General features: G+C 43.1%; 1 protein-coding gene across 1 annotated transcript in view; it reads right to left on the minus strand.

The window, feature by feature from the left end:
- The window catches only part of RFC5 (replication factor C subunit 5), a 92,955-nt gene that overhangs the window by 14,842 nt on the left and 53,062 nt on the right, over positions 1-25,051 (minus strand). The window contains exons 8-9 of the mRNA XM_073625650.1: positions 13,003-13,132; positions 10,082-10,159 (exon numbers count right to left, since the gene is read on the minus strand). Coding sequence (XP_073481751.1) covers positions 10,082-10,159; positions 13,003-13,132 — 208 coding nt within the window. The remainder of the gene's footprint in view (positions 1-10,081; positions 10,160-13,002; positions 13,133-25,051) is intronic.

Raw genomic sequence — 25,051 nt, forward strand, 5'->3', positions numbered from 1 at the left:
GAGTGTACAGCTTGTATAATGGTGTAAATTTGCTGTCCCCTCAAAATAACTCAACACACAACCATTAATGTCTAAACCGCTGGCAACAAAAGTGAGTACACCCCTAAGTGAAAATGTCCAAAATTGGGCCCAAAGTGTCAATATTTTGTGTGGCCACCATTATTTTTCAGCACTGCCTTAACCCTCTTGGGCATGGAGTTCACTAGAGCTTCACAGGATGCCACGGGAGTCCTCTTCCACTCGTCCAAGACATCACAGAGCTAGTGGATGTTAAAGACCTTGCACTCCTCCACCTTCAGTTTGAAGATGCCCCACAGATGCTCAATAGGGTTTAGGTCTGGAGACATGCGTGGGCAGTCCATCACCTTTACCCTCAGCATCTTTAGCAAGGCAGTGGTCGTCTTGGAGGTGTGTTTGGGGTCATTATGTTGGAATACTGCCCTGCGGCCCAGTCTCCAAAGGGAGAGGATCATGCTCTGCTTCCGTATGTCACAGTACATGTTGGCATTCATGGTTCCCTCAATGAACTGTAGCTCCCCAGTGCTGGCAGCACTCATGCAGTCCCAGACCATGACACTCACCACCCTCCTTGACTGTAGGCAAGACACACTTGTCTTTGTACTCCTCACCTGGATGCCACCACACACGCTTGATACCATCTGACCAAATAAGTTTATCTTGGTCTCATCAGACCACAGAACATGGTTCCAGTAATCCATGTCCTTAGTCTGCTTGTCTTCAGCAAACTGTTTGCAGGCTTTCTTGTGAATCCTCTTTAGAAGAGGATTCCTTCTGGGATGACAGCCATGCCAACCAATTTGATCCAGTGCACGGCATATGGTCTGAGCACTGACAGGCTAACCCCCCACCCCTTCAACCTCTGCAGCAATGCTGGCAGCACTCGTACGTCTATTTCCCAAAGACAACCTCTGGATATGAAGCTGAGCATGTGCACTCAACTTCTTTGGTCGACCATGGCGAGGTATGTTCTGAGTGGAACCTGTCATGTTAAACCGCTGTTTGGTCTTGGCCAATATGCTGTGGATCAGTTTCAGGGTCTTGGCAATCTTCTTATAGCTAGCCTATGCCATCTTTACGTAGAGCAACAATTTTTTTTCAGAACCTCAGAGTTCCTTGCCATGAGGTGCCATGTTGAACTTCCAGTGACCAGTATGAGAGTGTGAGCGATACCACCAACTTTAACACACCTGAGACCTTGTGACACTAACGAGTCTCATGACACTGGTGAGGGAAAAGGGCTAATTGGGCTCAATTTGGACATTTTCACTTAAGGGTGTATTCACTTTTGTTGCCAGCAGTTTAAACATTAATGGCTGTGTTGAGTTATTTTGAGGGGACAGCAAATTTACACTTATACAAGCTGTACACTCACTACTTTACATCAAGTTCTGCTAGGCAAAGACTAGTTCAATCAGTGTGTTGACAGTGGAGAACAGCTGTCAAGAAGCCATAGCTTATAAAATGCAGAGGATAAAAAATCCCTTGCAGCTTCCACCACAGTACGTGTGTCCCAATCCCTTTCCGCCATTTCAGTCTGAAAGGGGTTTCCATCTCCGATTTAGGAAGAGAATTATGGGGAAGAGGAAGTGTAGCGGTTTGACCCCTGGAAACTGAAGGTTCTTCCCAGGGCAATAAGCAGTCAGATCTTGATAAAAGGTCCACTGGAGGTCTCTGAAGATCAAAATGATTCCAGATAAAAATTCTGCAAATTGACCACTTGACACTATTGCATATAACCAATGTATGACATGAGATGCAAAAATAGTAGATCAGCAACAACTATTTTCTAACATTTCAAAATTTACACCCCAAATGTGTATATCTTTTGGGCCCTTAAGATTTAAATCATATTCTTGCAAAAAAAATTAAAAAACCCTCAAAAACAGAAGCATACAATTTACCCACTACTACAAATACATCCTATGATCAATTAAGATACAGAGTTAGAGCTCCCCCTTGTGGGTCACATATAATATCCACACCTATAAAAGGTAGCTGTCTATACAGTTGCTGTGGGAACCTTTCTGAGATGGGGAGGGGATATCCAAAACACATTAACACATTTAAACAGATGGCACTTGACTTAGGACCTAGTCTATTCCCACTGTGTATTCCACCTCTCCAGCACAGCACAACAAGGATATCTGGTATGCTTTTTACACCAGCTAGACCCAAGAGAAATATATAGACGTCATTCATTTGACTCTAGGGAGAACAAACAACTCATCTTGGCAAATTCAATGTTAAATTAACCACTTCAGCCCCGGAAGAATTAGCTGCTCAATGACCAGAGCACTTTTTACAATTTGGCACTGTGCTGCTTTAACTGGTAATTGTGCGGTCATGCAATGTTGTACCCAAACAAAATTTGCATCCTTTTTTTCACACAAATAGAGCTATCTTTTGATGGTATTTGATTGCCTCTGCAATCTTTATTTTTTGTGATATAAACGGAAAAAGACCGAAAATTTGGGGGGGAAAATGCTATTTTCTACTTTTTGTTATATATAAAAAAAACAAAAAAACATTAAAAACTCAATTTTAGTCATACATTTAGGCCAAAATGTATTCAGCCACGTCTGTGGTAAAAAAATGTAAATAAGCGTATATTTATTGGTTTGCACAAAAGTTGCAGCGTCTAGAAACTAGGGTACATTTTCTGTAATTTACACAGCTTTTAGTTTATGACTGCCTATCTCATTTCTTGAGGTGCTAAAATGGCAGGGCAGTACAACACCCCCCCCCCCCAATCACCCCATTTTGGAAAGTAGACACCCCAAGGAAATTGCTGAGAGGCATGTTGACCCCAGTGCAATTTTTTTTCACAAGTGATTGAAAAATGACAAAAAAAAAAAAAAAAAATACACAAAGTTGTCACTAAATGATATATTGCTCACACATGCCATGGTTATATGTGGAATTACACCCCAAAATACATTCTGCTGCTTCTCCTGAGTACGGGGATATCACATGTGTGAGACTTTTTGGGAGCCTAACCGTGTACAGGACCCCGAAAACCAATCACCGCCTTCAGGCTTTCTAAGGGCATAAAATGGTGATTTCACTTCCTCACTACCTATCATAGTTTCGGAGGCCATGAAATGCCCAGATAGCACAACCCCCCCAAATGACCCAATTTTGGAAAGTAGACACCCCAAGCTATTTGCTGAGAGGCATGTTGAGTATTTTGAAGATCTCACTTTTTTTCACAAGTTTTAAAAATTGAAAAAAGAAAAGAGAAAAAAAAAAGTTTCTTTTCTTTCTTCATTTTCAAAAACAAATAAATACTCACCATCACCATGCCTCTCGGCAAATACGTAACTGTGATAGGTAGTGAAGAGTAAAAACACAATTTTACGCCTTTAGAAAGCATGAAGGCGGTGGGGGGGTTTGAACTGTCCTGGCATTTTATGCACATTTAAAAGCTTATGTCACACATCAGCCACTCTAACCACTTGAAGACAAAGCCCTTTCTGACACTTTTTGCTTACATGAAAAAAAAATATATATATATTTTTTTTGCTAGAAAATTACTTTGAACCCCCAAACATTAAAAAAAATATATATAAAGACCCTACATGTTAAAATGGTGGGTGTTGCAATTTTTCACAAACGCATTTCTTTTGAGAAAAAAAAAAAAAAAACACTTTTTAAAAATTTTAATGCACTAAAACGCACTATATTGCCCAAATGTTTGATGAAATAAAGATGCTCTTATGCCGAGTACATGAATACCAAACACAACATGCTTTAAAATTGCACACAAACGTGCAGCGGTTTAGATTTACTGAGGAGTTCTACTTCTAAAATGACTGCCCTCGGTCTGATCTTCGCGGCGATACTTCACGTGCATGGTGCAATTGCTGTTTACATATGACACCAGACCAACGCTTGTGTTCGCCGTTGCGCGTGAGCACGGGGGGGGGGGGGGGGGGGGTGGGGGCGGGGGGCGCGGGGGGATTTTTTATTTTTAAACTGTTCCTTTTATTTTTTTTAAATAATTTTTATTGTTATCTCAGGGAATGTAAATATCCCCTATGATAGCAATAGTTAGTGACAGGTACTCTTTTTTTGAAAAAAATGGGGTATTAGACTCTAGATCGCTCCTCTGCACTCAAAGCATCTGACCACACCAAAATCGGTGTGATAAAATGCTTTCCCAATGGCGCGGTTTATATAAAGGCGAAACCTCAGTCATGAAAGCTCGTAGCTTCTGGTTTCTTAGGCCATAGAGATGATTGGAGCCGTTCTGGTCTCCGACCAGCTCAATGGTGAGCTGGCGGAACCACCGGCTGCATGCTCAGGTTCCCTGTTGGGACAGGAGAGCCAGAGAAAAACATGGAAGACGGTGGGAGGGGGGGACATTCCCTCCCACTGCTTGTAAAAGCAGTCTAGAGGCTAATTAGCCACAAGAATTGCTTTTACATGAAAGCCGACCGCTGGCTGAAAAGAATGATACCAAGATGATACCTAAACCTGCAGGCATCATTCTGGTATAACCACTCAAAGTCCAGCAACATATCAGTACGTTGCTGGTCCTTGTTGGTCATATATTGTAATGTTCTTTTTGTCATGCAGCCTGTGGGCTGAACAAAAAAAAAAAAAAAAAAAGATTGATCGGTGGGTATGCCCACCATTAGAATACTGCTCTTCATCCACCCACTTCTAATGATGGGCATACATGCACCATTTTTTTTTTTTTTAACTGTGGTGGTGAAATCACCTCCTACATCGCTGGAGTCACGGCTTTACGTATCGTGGGAGCAAACGCTGTTGCTGTCAGAATAAATAAACCCGTGCTGCAGCTGAATGGCATCCCTGCTAAGCAAATGAAGGTTAACAATAAAACAAAGTAACGTTCCACTACAACAGTAAGAAATACAATACATGTAAAGCAAATACAATAAAACATAGTGAAAATAAAATATTACAGTTCTAAAATACAGTAACAAATAGAGAGAGAATAGATATAGAACAATAGAGAGCGAACATAAGAGAGAACAATATAGAGAAGAAAAATAAAACCACAACTATTTTTGGCTTTTTTATTTTATTGGTGTTTTTTTGTGCACATAAACTGTAAACGTTCCAGGTTAGGGTCTCAAAATGTGATGGCCATCTCACCTTTTGAGACCCTGTGTAAGTGTGCCCTAGGACTGCAATGCTGTACCCTACTCTAATACTCCACTAGTGTGTGGTAGCGTTAGAAACATTTATAAAAGGAGATTGGTCATGACAGGAGGGATAATAAAAGCGGGTGTCACACCTATATCCGTGTTTTCTGCAGACACAACATCTTCTTTGGGGATGAAGCTTTGTATAGCACATAAGCATTCAGCAGAGCAAATTGGAATAAATATAGATACTTTTTTATACCAGCGTCTGGCCTTGCGGGCAATTAGGTACGGCGCCAACAAGTGGTCGTTGAGGTGCACCCCTCCCATGTTAAGGTCATATTTGTGGACACAGAGGGGTTTCTCCTCAACACCAGTCGCCATAAGAATCTGGACCCTCCACTTCACAGAGAGCAAATTATTACACCTGAAGCAGGCTCTCTCCTCCAGCCTAAGATGGGAATATACAAGCTACTGGGTCAAGCCCTGGCGAATAGATCGCACGGTACCACATGCGCCAATTCCATGATCGAACAAGTGACTAAAGCGGCACGCTTGTGTAATAATTGTCCACATACAAGTGGTACCCCTTTCCGAATAAGGGTGACACCAAGTCCCACACAATCTTACCAGTGCTCCTATCTCTATCCCTCGTAAACCATAAAACTATATGTACAGCCTGTAGCTCTGTCACAGAGCTTATACATCTTACGCTTGCTGGGAAGATACTGTTTGAATGACAAGTGGCCAGAAAACTTAATCAGGGACTAATCAACGCAGACAACTTGATCGGGAGTAAAAAAGGCTGCAAACTGTTGGTTGAAGTGGTTTACGAGGAGCCGAATTTTGTAGAGCTGATCATATTCAGGGTTACCCTGAGGACGACAGAGTTCATTGTCATTGAAATGCATGAACCGCAAGATCTGCTCGTATCGCATCATGGTCATGCAGGCAGAGAACACAGGCATACGGCGAATTGGGTCAGTGGACCAACATGACCGCAACTCACTTTTTTTAGTTATGCCCATGAGGAGGGATAGATAAATTTGGAGACTGTAATAGGTCTCCAATCTCTGGCGAGAGTCAACTGGGATTATTGGCGATGAATTGACCAGCATACAAATGGCTTTGGTCCACAACAAACCTATAGAGATCTTCCGTGAAAAACAGCAAATAAAAATCAAGTGACATAAAATCAACTGTTTCCACCTGAATTCCGGGTTGGCCAGTGAATGGGGGAAGTACGGGTGCTGCAGAAGTGGTGGGCTCCCAATTCAGATTGGCAAAAGCAGCAGGAAAAGCACTATGGGCTCGATGGGCCTGTCTTTGTCTTCTTAGTGGCTGCTAGCCACCTCACCAGCTTGAACTGCATTTATGGGACTCACCACGCCACCAAGTGTTACTGCAGTGCCGGATGTACGACCAGGATATACTAGGCTGCTGATGCTTGCCAGTTCACCAGAAGGATGAGCGGCACTAGTACTGGCTCTCTGCTCCATACGAGAGCCCTGCAGTTCTTGCACCTCAACAACAGCAGAAGAACGGGGTCAGGTATGCCTGACCTTGGCAGGGACCAATAATCGGTCATCAGAGCTATCTGTCAGGGTGCCGCTGCTGTCTACTGGTTCGTATTCTGAGCCTGAATCTGACAGATGGGAGAGTTCCTCTTCACTCTCATCGGTAATGCTCATAAACGTGTAGGCCTCTTCAGTAGTGTACCTTCAATTGGACATTTTGGCCTCTAAATTTACTGGTACAACTAGTGAGACTCACAGGAAAAAGAAAAAAAAAAAGAAAGAAAAAAGAAGAGCGCCTGACTATCAGCGACTGCTTTAAATGCTACCAAAAAAAAAAAAACAGTTAGCGCTTGTAGGGATCAGGCCCGACTGTGAATGCTGCATTTATGTGTTTTGTAAGCGACAGTGATCAATTGATACTGCACTTGGGTGGGCTGGGTGGAGGGGCTAGCAGGCATCTGAACTAATCCTGCATTTTTGGGAACCCTAAACTATTGAGGATGCTAATATACAGTGCCTTGCAAAAGTATTTACCCCCCTTGGCTTTTTAACTTGTTACATTACAGCCTTTAGTTCAATGTTTTTTAATCTGAATTATATGTGATGGATCAGAACACAATAGTCCAAGTTGGTAAAGTAAAATTAGAAAAATATATACATAAAACTATTTTTCAGAGATGAAAAACTGATAATTGGCATGTGCGTATATGTATTCACCCCCTTTGTTATGAAGCCCATAAAAAGCTCTGGTGCAACCAATTACCTTCATAAGTCACAAAATTAGTGAAATGATGTCCACCTGTGTGCAATCTAAGTGTCACGTGATCTGTCATAACATATACACACCTTTTTGAAAGGCCCCAGAGGCTGCAACACCTAAGCAAGAGGCACCACCAACCAAACACTGCCATGAAGACCAAGGAAGTCAGGGTTAGGTTATAAAAAAATATCCAAATCTTTGATGATCCCTAGGAGCACCATCAAATCTGTCATAACCAAATGGAAAGAACATGGCACAACAGCAAACCTGCCAAGAGACGGCCGCACACCAAAACTCACAGACTGGGCAAGGAGGACATTATTCAGAGAGGCAGCAGAGACCTAAGGTAACCCTGGAGGAGCTGCAGAGTTCCACAGCATAGACTGGAGTATCTGTACATAGGACGACAATAAGCCGTACGCTCCATAGAGTTGGGCTTTATGGCCAGAAGAAAGCCATTCATTTCAGCAAAAAACAAAATGGCACGTCTTGAGTTTGCGAAAAGACATTTTGGGAGTCTTCCACATGCATGGAGGAAGGTGCTCTGGTCTGATGAGACTAAAATTGAACTTTTGGCCATCAAGGAAAACGCTATGTCTGGCGCAAACCCAACACATCACATCACCCAAAGAACACCATCCCCACAGTGAAACATAGTGGTGCCAGCATCATGCTGTGGGGATGTCTTTCAGCAGTCGGGACTGGGAAAATGGTCAAAGTTGAGGGAAAGATGGATGGTGCTAAATACAGGGATATTCCTGAGGAAAACCTGTACCACTCTGTGTGTGCGCGATTTGAGGCTAGGACGGAGGTTCACCTTCCAGCAGGACAATGACCCCAAACACACTGCTAAAGCAACACTTGAGTGGTTTAAGGGGAAACATGTAAATGTTTTAAAAATTGCCTAGTCAAAGCCCAAACCTCAATCTAATAGAAAATCTGTGGACAGACTTAAAGATTGCTGTTCACAAGAGCAAACCGTCCAACTTGAAGGAGCTGGAGCAGTTTTGCAAGGAGGAATGGGCAAAAATCCCAGTGGTAAGATGTGGCAAGCTCATAGAGCCTTGCCACATCTTACACATCAAAGCGACTTGGAGCTGTGATAGCCGTAAAAGGTGGCTCTACAAAGTATTGACTTTAGGGGGGTGAATAGTTATGCACATTGACCTTTTCTGTTATTCTGTCCTATTTGTTGTTTGCGTCACAATAAAAAAAATTTTTTTTAAAAAATCTTCAAAGTTGTGGGCATGTTCTGTCAATTAAATGATGCAAATCCCCAAACAATCCATGTTAATTCCAGGTTGTGATGCAAAACACAAAAAATGCCAAGGGGGGTGAATACTTTTGCAAGACACTGTAGTTCTGATCAGATCAAAGATATCGATCCATTCAGACACTATACTACTAAGGGAGGTGTATGGTGCATGCGTGGGTGTTAGCGATACTGGCACTAATCTGACACTGCCTGGGGAGATGCAGACCCTAACTGACGCTAAAACCTAACTGATATCACCCGCCGGGTGATCAAGGGTTTAAACCTTTTATTAGGTAATGTACGGTGGGTGCCCTGACGCTATAAAAAAATAACTAACCAGCGTCACCCGTGATACTAATACGGTGATCACTGGTGACCGGGTGATCAAGGAGTTAAACCTTTATTGGCGGGGTTCCTAGACCTATCTGGGCTTACTACTACTAGTACCCTAATGCTGATTAGTGTCACAAATGACTCCAGTACAGTGATCAAAGAAAAATATGAACACTGCACTGGGTGACACAGTGACAGGGAGTGAAGGGGTTAACTGGGGGCGATCGGGGGCTGAAATGTGTGCCTATGTGTACTGTGTCAGTGTAGTGTTGTTGCAACTCACGTTAGGATGTTCTCTCTCTGGAATGGAAAAGAATTCCAGAGAGGGAGATGACATCACTTCCCCTGCCTGTGTTTACACTTACAGGCAGGGGAAGCATTTCATTCATCAGAACTGATCAGCAGGTCCAGGCCAGAAATCATTGGCATGGGCCTGGAGACTCATTGGTTCTGAAACGAATCAGATCGTCGGGGGCGCATGCACAGGCTGGGCGCCCAACGTAAGGTAATATTGTTTTGCCCACCCGTGCCATTCTGCCGCAGTAAAACTGTTCGGGAACTGGTTAATAGACCAAAACACCAAGTAGCTTTATCAGACTAATACAGTATTACATGCATAATAAACATACAGACCTATAAACCCCACATAGGTCTAGAACAAAAATACAATAAAAACACACATACAGTACAGTATATATCAATCATATATTTATACACATATGTACAGCGGGGGGGGGGTTACCTTGTGGGCGCCCGGGGAGTTACCTTGTGGGCGTGCTCCCAAGTCCAGCATTTAGGGCTCAGGTAAGTAAAACGGGGGGGGGGGGGGGGGGGGGGCGTTCACTGCCATGTGTTTTTTTCACCTTCATGCATAGTATGCATGAAGGTGAAAAAACACAAGGGTTTACCACCCCTTTAAGCTGCTCAATATTTCAATTTAAGTTTTGACTTGAGTAGAGTTTTTACTACATATAAAAGTGTTGATGTTTAAACAAAGTGTTTTGGATAATCCCATAATTCTAACAGATTTGGTGAACACACCAACAAAGATCAGTCAGAAGAATAGTTGTTTTGGTGTTACCTCGATGAACATATAGGTGAATTTCTGTCAGGATGTCATGAAGAGCCAGGCCCTTTAATGTCTTTAATTCCATTATATCTGAAAATGTCACTTTTAAGGAGCATCCTTTTTTTCTGCACAATGGATTACATTTACAGACAGCAAATGAGAGAAAAACGCTGAACACTTAAAAAAGGGAACCACATCATCTATCATTATAAAATTGCAGAAGATCCTAGTGACCTCAAAGACCAAAACCAAAAGGTAATACAGAAAACCAGCTACCAATAGGTACAAATTTGCGAGATATACCCTGCTATCCTGGAAGATTTCTGGAGCTTGGAGTTACCAGGTAACTAACTTCCTAATCATCTTCCAGGATAGCATATGACAAGGACAAAAACACCCATTAGGGTGGGAAACCAGCCCATCTGCAGAACTTTTCTGCCAAAGGCTTGGTCCTGGCTGGATAAAAGGTCAATCTGACTAATGACTTAAAGGTTTGGAAGTTTGTCCAGGAGGCTGCTTCCAGAACTGCTCAGACAAAGCACCCACTTTTTTGACCCACGAAGAGGCCAAAGCCCTGGTCCAATGTGCTGTAATGCGTTCTGAATACTTTAGCAATTCAGCCCAATAATGATGTTGCATTAGTATTTTTGATTCATCTTGCCATTGCTATTTCTTGCCATTTATTTTTTTGTTACCGTTTCCCTTCTTTGAAACAGGCTGCTTAACTTCCTCCAAGATTTCATAATCTCTAGATCTCTAAGAATTTTCTGACAGCTCTACAGTAAAAAGCCTATTCCTTCTCATTAGTGGGGTTAATGCAGAAAAAAATGGTTACTTTCCGTGTTCTGTGGAAGTAGCCACAGTTTGGTACCAAGATTTTTTTTGTCTGGTAAAATAATGCACTAGGGCTCTACCACATAGAAGTCACAAATTTTACTAACTCTCCAAGCCAATACCATTGCTACCAGAAAGACTGTTTTAGGAGTTAAGATTTTATCTGAGCAATTTTATGAGGGGGGAGGGGTTTAAGGAAATTTTGCTTTGCAATTCTATTTTAAACTGAATATGTCGTTAACACCAATAATTCCTACTTCAGTTTTACTTTCAACCTGCATATTGGGCATTGAGCCAGTGCAATAACACTATCAATTCAGGAAGATTTCTTACTGGACAAGAGCAGACATTACTGCCCCCACCCCCCTAAAGAGGTCGTACAATTAAAATTTTTTTTTTTTACCTTAATGCATTCTCTGCATCAAGGTAAAAACCTTTTAACAGTAGCTTCTCTCCCCCCCCCCCCCCCAATCAAAACCTATGAGCAGATATCGGGGGTGGGGCCAAGCCAGACCGTGTCTAAATAGACGCCAACAGCCCGGTTCCGGATCAAGCATGCACAAGTGCCTTCTGGTTTCCTATTCACATCTGTATCAGACGTCAAATAAGAACCCATTAGTGTCTAGTGGTCACTTGTGTTTTTCCTGCACTGCAAAAACTGGAATCAAGGTATTTGCCATAATGCTTTGCACCGATCACCATGAAACAGTGAAGTTACACATGGCTCTTTTCCTATGATCCAAAACCAGAGTCTGCCCAACGCCAGAAAATTAAACAAATGGTAATCTCTCATAGGCTTTAACAATTTGTTAATGCCTAGGTCTAATAGTTCAGCGAAAAGAACATTATCACTAATACAATAAATAAGCCTGTTTGCAAAATATAATGAAGCAACTACCTGGAGTTAATGCAAGTAAGCAAATCACACCAGCGTTTAAGGCCAGTGTGAATTATAACAGCAGTTCTTGCTGCAGCTCTCAGCAACTAGATGGGGCCACCGGCCCCATTCCCTATAACGAGAGGTCACTAGCGGCTGCTATTTGTGGCTCTCTGTACAATCAGCAATTACCTGCAGTGATCACTGCTGGATGCACATTCAGCAGCGATCACCACAGGTAATTCCTGGCTGTACAGACAGCAGCAAATAGTTGCCAATTGCCAGTGACCTGTCATGATGAACCAGGCTGGTGGCTGCACCTACCCGCTGAGAGCCACAGCACGAAACTTTGAATTCTCCTGCTACTCTGCCCATAATCGCTGGCTGTGCAGTCGCAAATAGCTGCAGCGACCTGTCATAGTGAACCAGGCTGGCATCTGCACCTATCTGCTGAGAGACGCAGCCCGAATCGGATTCCTGCTGCTACTATTCGCACCAGCCCTAATTGCCAGTGTAAATGTAGTCTCAAGTTTATTTTTTAACTATCATAAAGCACGCTGGCTTAATTTTTTTTTAGAGAAAAGAAAACAGCAAAAGATGTTTTGTGAATAGCAACCAAACAGAATACATTTTTTCATAAAATCACATCACCACAACAAAACAAGAGAAGAGAAAGCACCTCAACGTGTAGACATGTAACAAAACCTGCCATGAGGGGAGGAAGCCAGCTGTGAAACCATCCAGCATCCAAAAGAAAGGGCTGGAATGCACCTGGACCCGGCTGTTGGCGTGCTGACATCACCGGAACAAGCAATTTAAATAACATTTCTGCATAATTCTACACTTTCCCTTCTCTTTTTTTTTGCCTACTGCTTCTTGCTCCAGGGATCAGCCAACCCAAGTTGATGGACTTATAGAACTGTACATAACTTTTTATCGCTTCTTAGTGGACCTAATGTATTTGGTTTTCACATTGCCATTATTTTTGCCTTTTATTATTACCCACTAGAATGCTTATCCCATTGTGCCCAATCCCTTGCATTTTTCCATAAAATGAAAGGTAAAACTAAATTGGTTGCTACTGCCATCAATTCCACCATAAGGCAATTTTATTTTTTCTTGCTTTATTTTTGTTTTTTAATCAGCTCCCACGTTATAAACAGAGGGCCCAACACTTGTAAATCTTTTACCCCCGATTGTTGTATTACAAAATAGAGGATACTATTATAGGCGGTGGTGAATTCTTTGTTGAGCATCCAGTCTAGAATGTTGGCTATATCCGATCTCAAGGGATGCCCAGTGCAGGTATATACTGTGTCTTCAGTTACATTTCCATAAGCCATGTTTGTGCTCTGCAGAAAAAAAAAAAAGTAATTTAGATAAATTGCAATGCAACAAAATACCTTCTATCCCAATCAAAATGTTTTAAGGTCCAGAACTGCAAAAAGATTTGGTTCTAAAAATGGGATTTTTGGACTACCTGTAAAATCCTTTCTACATCACAGAACACAGAGGACTTAATATTCATGACTATTTGGGTTGTTGCTGACACTTTCAGCTAAATATACACTTGCCAAAAAAATGCGAGAGAAACCAACCAAACATAACCCGACCCAGCTCCACTTAACCTCAAATTTCTAGCAAGCAACGGGGAACAGACAAGAGGGGAGGGAGATCTGTGTCCTGTGATGTACAACAAAGAAAAAGGTATTACAGGTAAACCAAAAAAACTTAAAGCGGGATTCCGGCCGTAAAAAAAAAATAAAATAAAAAATAAGTCAGCAGCTACAAACACTGTAGCTGCTGACTTTAAATAAGTACTTACCTGTCCTGGGTGCCCGCGATGTCAGCCGCCCGAGGCCGACCCGTCCCTCGGGTCCCTGCACCACCATCCTAGGTAAGGGAAACAGGCAGTACAAGCCTTGCGGCTTCACTGCCAGTTTCCTACTGCGCACGCACGAGCGGCGCGGCGCTCTGTGAATGGCCCCGTGGTGTTCTGGGAACACACACAGTTCCCAGAAGACAACGGGGCCGCTCACTGAGGAGCAGAAGACGCCGCGGAAAAGGAAGAGGCAGAATAGGAAGACTGCCTAGCAGCAAGGGTTTAGGTAAGTTTTAAAAAAAAATTTTTCAAATGTTTTTTTTTTATTTTTTTAGGATTTTTTGGTGTAATTTTTTTTTTCAGGGTGGCCCTCCACTTTAAATTCTTAAACTTATATTACAGGACACACAGACATTCATATTCATAACTACTTAGGAAGTCCAAAAACACTGAACATTAGGGGTAACCAAACACAGCAACAAGATGAAAAATGCAGAAAACCCAGAATAGAAGAGGGAGAACCCCACTACAAAGCCGCCTGCAAGACGTTCTGCCCAAAACTGGCATAAATAGAGGTGTAAACATCTACTTGGTAGAACTTCGTACACATATAAAGAAAGGACTGGGCAGCAGCCTTAAAAACTTGAACAGAAGCTCAGGAAGCACTGACACTTCAGGTGGAATAGGCCTTGACTGGCAAAAGGGGAACCTTGCCCCTGATAGAAAAGGCCTCAGAAATGAGCTAAAGAACCTACGTAGAAATAGTGGATTGAGAAGCAGCCTGACCCTTAAGAGGACACTCAGGTAGAACACATAGGGAATTAGACTGTTGAGGCTGCATTCACACCTGAGCATTTTCAGCTCGTAAAACGCCTGAAATATGCCTAACAAGCAAAATCCCATTCATTTCAATGGCACCTGTTCACATCTGACCGTTTTTTCACCTGAAGCAAAACGCCTGAAAAACGCCCTAAGCTCAAAAAAGAACATGAGCTTCTTTGGGGCAGATTACAGGCTTTTTTTCTGCTTTTTACATTGGTGACCTGAACAAAATCGCTGCAAAATCGTGGTTAAAAACCACGGCCAAAACACGCAACAGGTGTGAATGCAGCCTGAGACAAAGCCTTCAGATTTCATATAAACTCGAACATCATCCAAAAAGAGTGAAGCAACTTTCCTTAGGATGCTTGGGATTAGGACAAAAACCTGAGTTACACTTATTGAAAACTCCTTTTCTGGGAGTTTTCCAGGACAGCCTGAAATGTAGAGCTCTTCCTACCAGGAAAGAACTGTAGGACAGCTCTAAGAAAAACCCAGATGCATAATAAAACATTAAAGGATAGGAATCCGGCTGTCCTGGAAGACTCCCAAAAAAGGCAAAATTGGTAAGTCTAACTCTGGTTTTCTCAAGTCAACTTTCAAGACAGCCCGAGACGATAAGCAAGAATTTACCCCCTAAGGAGGGACCATTACCTGGAGGACTTTGCGTCCAAATGCAGGCATCTTGACTAGACAGAAGATCCAAGTGATAACGTTTAACAAAAGTTGAATAATTGGACCATGTAGCTGCTTTGCAAGTTTGTTCTTGCGAGGCACCAGCTCTCTTGGGTCATGATGTTGACAAGGGTCTTGTTGAATGTGCATTAAAAAATGGAGGGGAAACATTCATAAGCTTTAGAAAGAGCTAACCTTATCCACCTAGCTATAGTGGACTTGGATGCACTATAACCTATGTGACCTGAAAAGGAAAAAAAACAAAAAAAAACAAAAACAAAAAAAAACAAATAATCTGACTCTCTAAACCAGTGGTTCTCAACCTGGGGGTCAAATGATAATTTGCCAGGGGTCTCCGAACCCTGGGCTGTTCCTGAAGCCCGCACCGCTCTCCCAGCTTTTTTGCGGCCGCCCAGCAGGGCTGTCCCTGGAGCCCGTGGCCGTCCACTCAGCCTCCTCGCAGCTGCCCATTCAGTTCACAGCATGGCTGGGGGCAGAGAGTAATGGTCAGCGGACTGGTGAGGAATGTGAAGCGGGAGGGGTTGCAGGAGACCCCATCTTCTGATTTTGGCATAGGTGTCACTGCTACGAGACGCCACAAAGTGGGAGACACAGTGAAGCCGGAGACACAGTGAGTAACACTACCTGTGATTATAGTTGCCATTAAAACTCCCCACTACAGTTCTCAGATCAGATGACCTGGATCAAGTTGGCTCATCAGAGCCAATCCCAACTCCCCGCCAGCACTGCCATTCATCTCATTCCCCCCCACCAAGGAGTAAGAGAATACATGGAAGGGAGAGGAAAAGAGGGGGAGGAACAAAGAAAAAGGGAGAGAAAGAATAAGAGAAAGAACAAGAGAAAGAACAAGCAAGACGGCTAGAGAGATGGAGGGTGAAAAAAAAAAAAAAAAAAAAAAAAAACACACAATAAAATTAGCATAGGGAGAGATAAAAGGGAAAGAAAGTAGAACAAAGAGAAAGCGGTACATTCTAAAATGTACCATAAGGGGTTTTATTACTGCACGAGTGGAAGGGACTCAGGGAGCGCTAAATGTCCGTGGGTTAGGGGCGCAAATTACTTGTCTTGCCTTAGGCGCTGACAACCCAAGCTACGAAAATAATTTTACTGTTAGGGGTCCCCACAACTCGGGAAATTTTATTAAGCGGTCACGGCACTAGCAAGGTTGAGAACCACTGCTCTAAACCCTTCATAACCTTCAAGGAACAAGACTTCTTGCATCCAAAAGACTAAACCTTTTTTTCCTTGCTACTGGGAGAGGAACAGAAAGTAGGTAAAAGGACATCTTGAGACCTGTGGAAAGTAGAGGCTACCTTAGGTAAAAAGCCTGGATGCACTTTGAGAACTACTCTAGCCTTGAAAATAAATAAGAAGGGTTCCTTAATTGAAAGCGCTTGCAACTCGCTTACCCTACCGGCGAAACTAATTGCAAAAAGAAAAACGTTTTTTTAATGTTAGAAGTTTTACTGACAATTCCTCTGGGGGTTCAAAAGGATTCAAAACAAGTGCTTGAAAGACTAAAAGACAAATCCCAGGACCGACAAGATTTAAAGTAGAAGTCCACCCTAACACTAAAATCCCTGTTTCTACAGACATCCAAGATCTAATACTAACCTATCTAGCCCTGTAGAGAAGAAATTAGTATACATAACTTTTTTGAAGCCAATCCAGTCTCCAGCAGTAGAGGTTCTGCAGAGAAGACAGCTGACAACAGCTGTGAAATGAATGGGGAAGGATGTAACCCACAGAGTTACTATGGGACTTCAGTTTTTGGCTGCCTCCACAGCGAAGCCACAGCTGACAACCGAGCATGGAATCTGGTCAGATCGGCTTCAAAAAAAGGTATGTATACTGATTACTTCTTTACAGGCTAGATAAGTTAGTGTTAGATCATGGATGTCTGTAGATGCAGGGATTTTAGTGTTAGGGTGGATTTCTACTTTAAACACCACTGGCCTAGATCTGACAGCTGCCTTAAAAAAAAAAAAAAAAATGCCACAAATGTGTCCTGTAAGAGAGAAACCTGGAGGAAAACACTAAGTGCAGAAGCCTGAACTTCAAGCGTGCTGACAGAAAGACCATGATCAGCCACACCCTGGAAGAAATAAAAAATTGATTGAATATCTGGGGACTCTTGCTGATGCTCCACAAGCCAGGAGTTAAAAGTTTTCCAGACTTTAGCAGAAATAGCCCTGGTCTTAGGCTTACGCGGTTAACCAGGGTCTTAAAGTGATTGTAAAGCCTTTTTTTTTTTCAAATAACAAACATTTTATACTTACCTCCTCTGTGTAGTTGGTTTTGCACAGAGCAGCCCAGATCCTCTTCTCAAGTCCCTCTTTGATGCTCCTAGTCCCTTCCTCCTTTAAGTGCCCCTCAGCCAGCAGCTTGCTACAGGTTGTCACCCAAGCCGAGTTAGAGCTCCAGGTATCCATTCAGACTTGGAGCCCCCCCCTGGCCCCGCCCCTCCCTCTCCCCTGATTGGCTAACTGACTAAGAGCTGTGGGAGCCAATAGCACCGCTGCTCTGTCTCAGCCAATCAGTAGGAGTGTACTGGATGGCTGAGGGAGGGGATCGTGGACACTGCTGGAGAGAGAAGGAGCTCAGGTAGGTAATTGCGGGGGGGCGCTGCTACACACATAGAATGCATTTAGATAAAAAAAAACCTTCTGCCTTTTCAACTCCTTTAATGACCTTGTCTGAAAATCCCTGAGACTTTACGAGCTGTTCTTCACAAACCACGCTGACAGATTCAGGGATGCCGCATGCAGATATAGCACCAATCCCTGCAAGATCAAATCTTCCCTCAATGGAAGAAAAAAAAAAAAAACAAAAAAAAAAAAAAAACAGTGGACCCAAAGTCAGTCTCTTCAGTAGAGAAAACAGTCTCATGGCCCAAAAAGGAGCCACTAGAATAAAATGTTTTTTCCCAACAAAATTTCTGGAGAACTTCTGGAATGAGTCTCGGAGGGAACGCATAGTAAAAGGGCAAATAACCAAGGGTTCGCCAGAGCATCTATCCCCATTGCTTGATCCTGAGGGTTTATAGAAGAATTTTTCTATCTTGTTGTCCCAGGAGGCAGAGATCTGCATAAGGTCTTCCCCACACTAGAGTGATGGCTGAAAAGACTTCTGGATTTAAGGACCAATCATCCTAGCTCACCAGGTAACGGCTGAGGTAATCTACTAAGGAATTGTGATCACCCTTCAGATGAATGGCGGAGATTGAGACAAGATTGATTTCTGCCCAGGAAAGAATGCTGTGAGCTATCGCCTAAAGAAATGGCTTTCTTGTGCCCCCCTTGTTTTTTGTTGAGGTACGCCACTGTGGTCACATTCTCTGACTGAATTTGAAGATGACAATCTTTTACATCTTGAAGTTTGAGTTCTTTTTATTTTCTGGAAACACTTTATCTGCCGTGCCTTCAAGTACCTCCTGGAGACTAGGCCCAAAAAGATGGAAAATGGCAGATTACAAAGATGCAGTTTAGATGAAGTGTTGCCAGTCCACGTCTTAAAGGGGTTGTGTTTTTTCACCTTAATGTAAACCTATGCAGTCTTTGCATTAAGGTGAAAAAACACCTGTCAATGACCGGCCCCCAGTTTTACTTACTGAACCCTCGAACTTGTCCCGCGGGGACACGCCGTCTTTCTGCTAAGGGGATCTCAGCTGTTGATTGGATAGATTGATACCAGCGCAGCCATTGGCTCCCGCTGCTGTCAATCGAATCCAATGATGCGGCTGCCGGGGGCAGGGAGTCCTGCATTCGGCATCTATGGACGCTGAATGCTGGACTTGGGAGCGCACCCGCAAAGTAACCCCCCGGGAGAGCGCTTCTCCCATGGAGTTATCTGATGCGGGGAGGAGCCGAGAGAGACGCCGAGGGACCCCAGAAGACCAGGTCTGGGGCCACTCTGTGCAAAACGAGCTGCACAGAGGGAAGTATGACATGTTTGTTATTTTTAAAAAAAATTTTTACCTTCAGTATCACTTTGATCAACTCGGCAAGAAGGCCCTAGTGGCTTAAAGCAGAAGAAGATCTAGCTGCCGTCTTAACAGATTCCTTGGAAGCATCTGCCAGAAAACAGAAGGACTGAAAGCAGTGAGAAGGACTTCAGAATCTGGTGTCTTGAGATACCCGCAGTGATGAGAGATTGCAACTGGGTTAATCAGATTTCAAGATTTCTGGCAACACAAGTGGATGCTGGTTTTAGAATGATAATAGTAAGTCCCAAGCCCTGCGCAAAAAAAAAGACCTTAAATGCCCCCATATCGTGAAAAGCTAAATTTGTCTTTTTGGATATCTTAGCTAGAGGCGCATCTAGTTTGTGAATTTTGTTACAAGGCTGAGCCATATTCTTGTCAAAACAAAATCTCCTTTTGAGACTCCCCGAAAAAAAAGGGTTTCCTTTCAGGGCTATCCCATTCATGTTTGATAGCATCTAAGAGGTAACTATGCACTGAAAAGATTTTTTGTTTCTTAGCGTGCATTCACTGGTACATGAAATCATGTTTACAAAGTTATTATTATTATACAGGATTTATATAGTGCAAACCGTTTGTGCAGCACTTTACAACATGAGGGCAGACAGTACACTTACAATACACATCAATACAGGAGGGATCAGAGGGCCCTGCTCGTTAGAGCTTACAATCTAGAATGGAAAAGTTGTACCTTCTCTTCAATTTCAAGGGTGTCATAGATAGCCTTTAAAAGACCCGCTAAGTCGTCTAATGTCAATTTGTATCTGGATCCCCTGGAGGAATCGCCTTCCTCTCTCAAAGCCTCCTCTAACCTAGACTCAGCCTGAGAGGAGGTATGAGATTTAGATCTTGCTGCCCTATTATGGGACTTGTGTGGATATCTGGCGGCCCACTCGTTACACCTTTGTTCGTGTGTCCTTTGTCAGTGTGTGGGTGCAGGTCTGCGATGCCGTCTTTGCCCCCGATCCAGCAGTGTAACTACTTGATGACCATTTAGGGTATGCCTTCATGCTAATTCTATGATGTATGTTCTGTAAATAATTTTTTGTAATTATTGTTTCTCATTCATGTACTTGTATTTTTATACAGTGTAATTCCTTCCTGACCTTTTTACCCTAATGAAGGGACGTTTGTGTCCTGAAACGCGTTGGGTTGTCTGGACTCTATGGGAATTCATCATTCTGTCTCATCTATTTTTTAGTGGTTTGATATTTTGTATATATGTATAATTATTTAATAAAATTTGTATTTCTGCATATTTTGTTGTCGTTAAAGTCCAGTTTCTTTGGGGGGTAATTCTTTTTCTATACTGACTACACAAGGGATGTTGGCAACCCCAAGTGGTATGGTTGGATGTTCTCTCTCTTTCAGAGAGGAGGTATGAGATCTAGGATCCCTCTCCCCAGTTCCGGTATGCAAAGGGGTATCTGCGACCCGGAACCTGAAGGACCAAAAGATTTAAAAGACTGAAATGTAGATGCAATTTCATCCCTAACGGATATAAGGATCCTGTGACAAGCAGTTGATGACTCAACTTTAACTAGGCTGTCTACACAAGAGTGACAAAAGGTCAAGCTTTGCTGCACACACCACAGACGGCTTCTTGGGAGTCTGTGCCTGGACCTTGTCCTGTGTTTTGGCCTGCAAAAAAAAAAGAAGGAGGAAAAGCCGTTGAGGCCTGGACTCCCACCCTACTTCACACCCCACCGTGCTAGGAGAAAGAAGGTGTCCCCACCACCTGAGAATACCACTCCAGAATGTAGAGGAAGGGGAGGAGGGTGAACACCCCCACAGGCTTTGCAAGAGGGAAAAGGAGGGATTCCACAGGCTTACTTGTGAGGAGCACTCCAGGAGGGTCACTGCCGCAGCCACTGCTGGGTCTGCACCACAATAGCCCACCAGTCTTCCTTTTAAAGTAGTCATGATTCAATAATGAAATGTGTCAGGGTGTGGCTGGATGATGTCATTACACTGACAGGAACCAGAAGTTTAAAAAAAAAAAAAAAGGAGAAGGAGGGCGCACCGACCTAGTGCATTACCACTGGTAAAGCTTTATTGAAGCATAAAAACAGCAAAAATGTATACTCACAAATGAGTATTGGTAACAGGCATTGACAATTTAGCAGGTTCACAGTTCTGAACACCAAGCCAGGACCTGACGTCGAGTGGATCGAACGATACACTTATATATATTTACATATTTTATATCATAGGTCTTCCCTGCTAAATCTCTGGGTGGCCAATTTTGTGGACCATATTGATTGCCATCGGGGCTGTTTCTATTTAATATATTTATTTTTATAACTTTTTTTCCTTTTTTCCCCATTCCCTATAAGTGTCTGTGTGCCTATACTGCTTTGCAGCATTTATCCCCTTCCTTTCAGTTGAGTGAATGTTGTAGTCCAGTATTGGGCAATTAGAGGGGGTAATCCTGAGCAGGCAGCGAGTGTGGGCGTGCTCATTGGACTCTCCCCTGAAACGCATCAGACATCTTGAGGTATCGTTCGATCCACTCAACATCAGGTCCTGGCTTGTCGGTGTTCAGAACTGCGAACCTGCTCAATTGTCAATGCCCGTTACCAATGCTCGTTTGTGAGTATGCATTTTGCGGTTTTTATGCTTCAATAAAGCTTTACCAGTGGTAATGCACTAGGTCGGTGCGCCCTCCTCTTTTTTCCTCTAGCTTATGAATACCCATTATTCTGAGGAGGGCTGCAAGACGGCAGGCATTACTGTATGAAGTTGGTCACACCACGTATTGAGGAACTAGACACCTGAGCGCAGGAGAGATTTTTACTGTTTTTTAGGAACCAGAAGTTAGCCATCTTAGATAGGTATCTAAAGCCAAAGTCTAAACCTTAAGGGGGAAATGCTTGTTTAAATAGGCAATCGTTTCTATGTGCACTGGATGAAGTGCACTCATTTTGTAATTGTCATTTTTGAGTAAGATTTTAACCCTTTGTTTTAATAAATTGATCTGGTAAGCGGATATATTGCGCAGTGAGGTTCTTTTTGTTCCTTTGAGCTACTTTTGGAGGAAAGGTGTTCAAATGTGGAGAAAGACACAAATGAGTGTGTGCATGGAGACAAAGATCTTTTAAAGGGCAAGGCGAATATTGACCTAATTTTCAATAGGTCAAAATCTGAAATAAGCAGCCTGTTTGAAAGGTGGAAGAAGCACTCTGTGGTGGTGATTCATTTAGAATGGAGGAGGTGAATATATTATATACACATATACATACATTTATATATACCGTATTTATCGGCATATAACACGCACAGATGTATAACACGCACATTAATTTTAAGAGGGAAGTTTAATGAAAAAAAAAAAAAAATTTAAATAAGGAACTTTGAAGCAAAATAAGGGTCAGTGCCCATCTGCAGTCTCACCATTGCCATCAATACAGCCTGTTCAATGCCCATCTGCAGCCTCACCATTGCCACCAATGCAGCCTCATCAATGCCCATCTGCAGCCTCATCAGTCCACATCAATGCAGCAGCCTCACCATTGCCATCAATGCAGCAGCCTCACCATTGCCATCAATGCAGCAGCCTCACCATTGCCATCAATGCAGCAGCCTCACCATTGCCATCAATGCAGCAGCCTCACCATTGCCATCAATGCAGCAGCCTCACCATTGCCATCAATGCAGCAGCCTCACCATTGCCATCAATGCAGCCTGATCGATGCCCATCTGCAGCCTAGAGGGGACAGGGAGGGGGGCGGCCCAGGAGAGGGGACTTCCTTTTACAGAGGCCGCCAAGTAAACATAAAATTCTCCTGTATGTAATCTGACAGCGCTCGTCCTGCCCCCCCTCCTTGTCCCCTCCGAGGCATCTAAAATTGAAGTATTGGCGTATAACACGCACGTGCTATTTGCACCCAATTTTTAGGGTGAAAAAGTGAGCGTTATACGCCAATAAATACTATATATATATATATATATATATATATATATATACATATACACACACATATATATATATACATACACACACAAAAACTTTTTCACTCTATATATTTTTTTTTCACTATTCATATAATGTCTTTTTTTGTCACACGGATTAAAAGATTATGCGCTGAGAACCGAACATCGCCGATGGCTAGGTTTTTACAGATCCCAGAGAGGAGAGCTGCTGACTGTCAGTCAGCGTCTCTCCTCTCTGCTTCTCCACGCTCATTGGAGCGCGGAGCTGTGGAGGGGCTTGCTGAGACTGTCATCAGTCAAGGCAGCTGGCGGATCAAGATTTGGAAGTCGGGATGACGTGCTGCCTCGACTGATGGCAGTGACGTCAGCAGAGAGCAGACTTGAGACCGCTCTCCGCTAAAAACGGGTCACAGTAGTGCACTCCTGTGACCCAGAGAAGCCCAGCCTAAAATGCTTAGGCTGGACTTCTCCTTTAATGCAACTGAAAAAGATTTATAGGCTATGCATATGGTTTAGTTTTGTTTAAATGAGCAGCTTTATTTATTTTTGTTGCATTTTTTGGTGTGGGAACACAACAGCTGCAGCAATCATTTATATACCTTTACTGAATTTGGCCCACAATTTGTGTGGTAGTGCAGAGACTCTGGTACAGTGGACGTCACCCCGGCTGGAAACGATGCCTCTGCATCTTCTGGATTAACCAGCCTGGAGTGCATCTGCTCCGTCCAGTCCCAGAAGAAAAGCGGCTGCCTCCTCTCCCAGCAGCGCACACAGCCACTGCACACTTCACAATCCCTGGGCAGGCTGAAGGAGCAACAACGCCAGCAGTCACGACCCCGCCTGGGCACAGAAAGCAGCAGCTGTGCAGCCACTTTCAACTCCATAATAGGGGCATTGCACTGAGCCAGGAGAAGGTAACTAATAAACCGGGAAGGCTGCAGGTCCCCAGGACAAACTCTGAGACCTAGAGCTACCCAAACCAGGTTCCAGGAACATGTTAAACCCCCTGCCTGAAGGAAACACTAATACTGGGGTGAAGGCCTGGAGGACCGCCTTTTAAAAGGCTGGAAGCTGTTTGCTGTCGTGGTAGGAGGAGCTCTGCGTCTTAGGGAATGTCCTAGAAGAGGATTTGGAAAAAGATGGTAACACCCTTATTCAGGTGGAATGAAGAAACCACCCTAGGCAGAAAGAGGACCAAGGCCTCAGCATCACTGTATCCCAGTGAAAAACCAGAAAGGATTCCTTGCAGAAAGTGCAGCCAGTTCCAAAATCTTGTGAGCCAAGGAAATGGCATCCAAAAAGACAAGAGAATCTCTTGGAGAGGTTCAGAGAAGACAGCAAATAAGACAAGACCAAGCATTAAGATCAAGGACAAACGGAAGCCTGTATAGGCTAAACAATCTACAGTGGATATAAAAAGTCTACACACCCCTGTTAAAATGTCAGGTTTCTGTGATGAAAAAAAAAAAAAAAATAGACAAAGATAAATCATTTTAGATCTTTTTCCACCTTTAATGTGACCTATAAACTGTACAACTCAGTTGAACAACAAACTGAAATCTTTTAGGTGGAAGGAAGTAAAAGTAAAAAAATAAAATATGGTTGCATAAGTGTACACACCTTTAAAACTAATACCTTGTTGAAGCGCCTTTTGATTTTATTACAGCACTCAGTCTTTTTGGGTATGAGTCTATCAGCATGGCACATCTTGACTTGGCAATATTTTCCCATGCTTTGCTAAAACACTCCAAATCTGTCAGATTGCGGGGGTATCTCTTGTGCATAGCACTCTTCAGATCACAACACAGATTTTCAATCGGATTCAGGTCTGGGCTCTGGCTGGCCCATTCCAAAACTTTAATCTTCTTCTGATGAAGCCATTCCTTTGTTGATTTCAATGTATGCTTTGGGTCATTGTCATGCTGAAAGATGAAGTTCCTCTTCACGTTCAGCTTTCTAGCAGAAGCCTGAAGGTTTTGTGCCAATATTGACTGGTATTTGGAACTGTTCATAATTCCC

Source organism: Aquarana catesbeiana, linkage group LG01, assembly GCF_042186555.1.
Source record: "Aquarana catesbeiana isolate 2022-GZ linkage group LG01, ASM4218655v1, whole genome shotgun sequence".
In the NCBI taxonomy this organism is placed as follows: domain Eukaryota; kingdom Metazoa; phylum Chordata; class Amphibia; order Anura; family Ranidae; genus Aquarana; species Aquarana catesbeiana.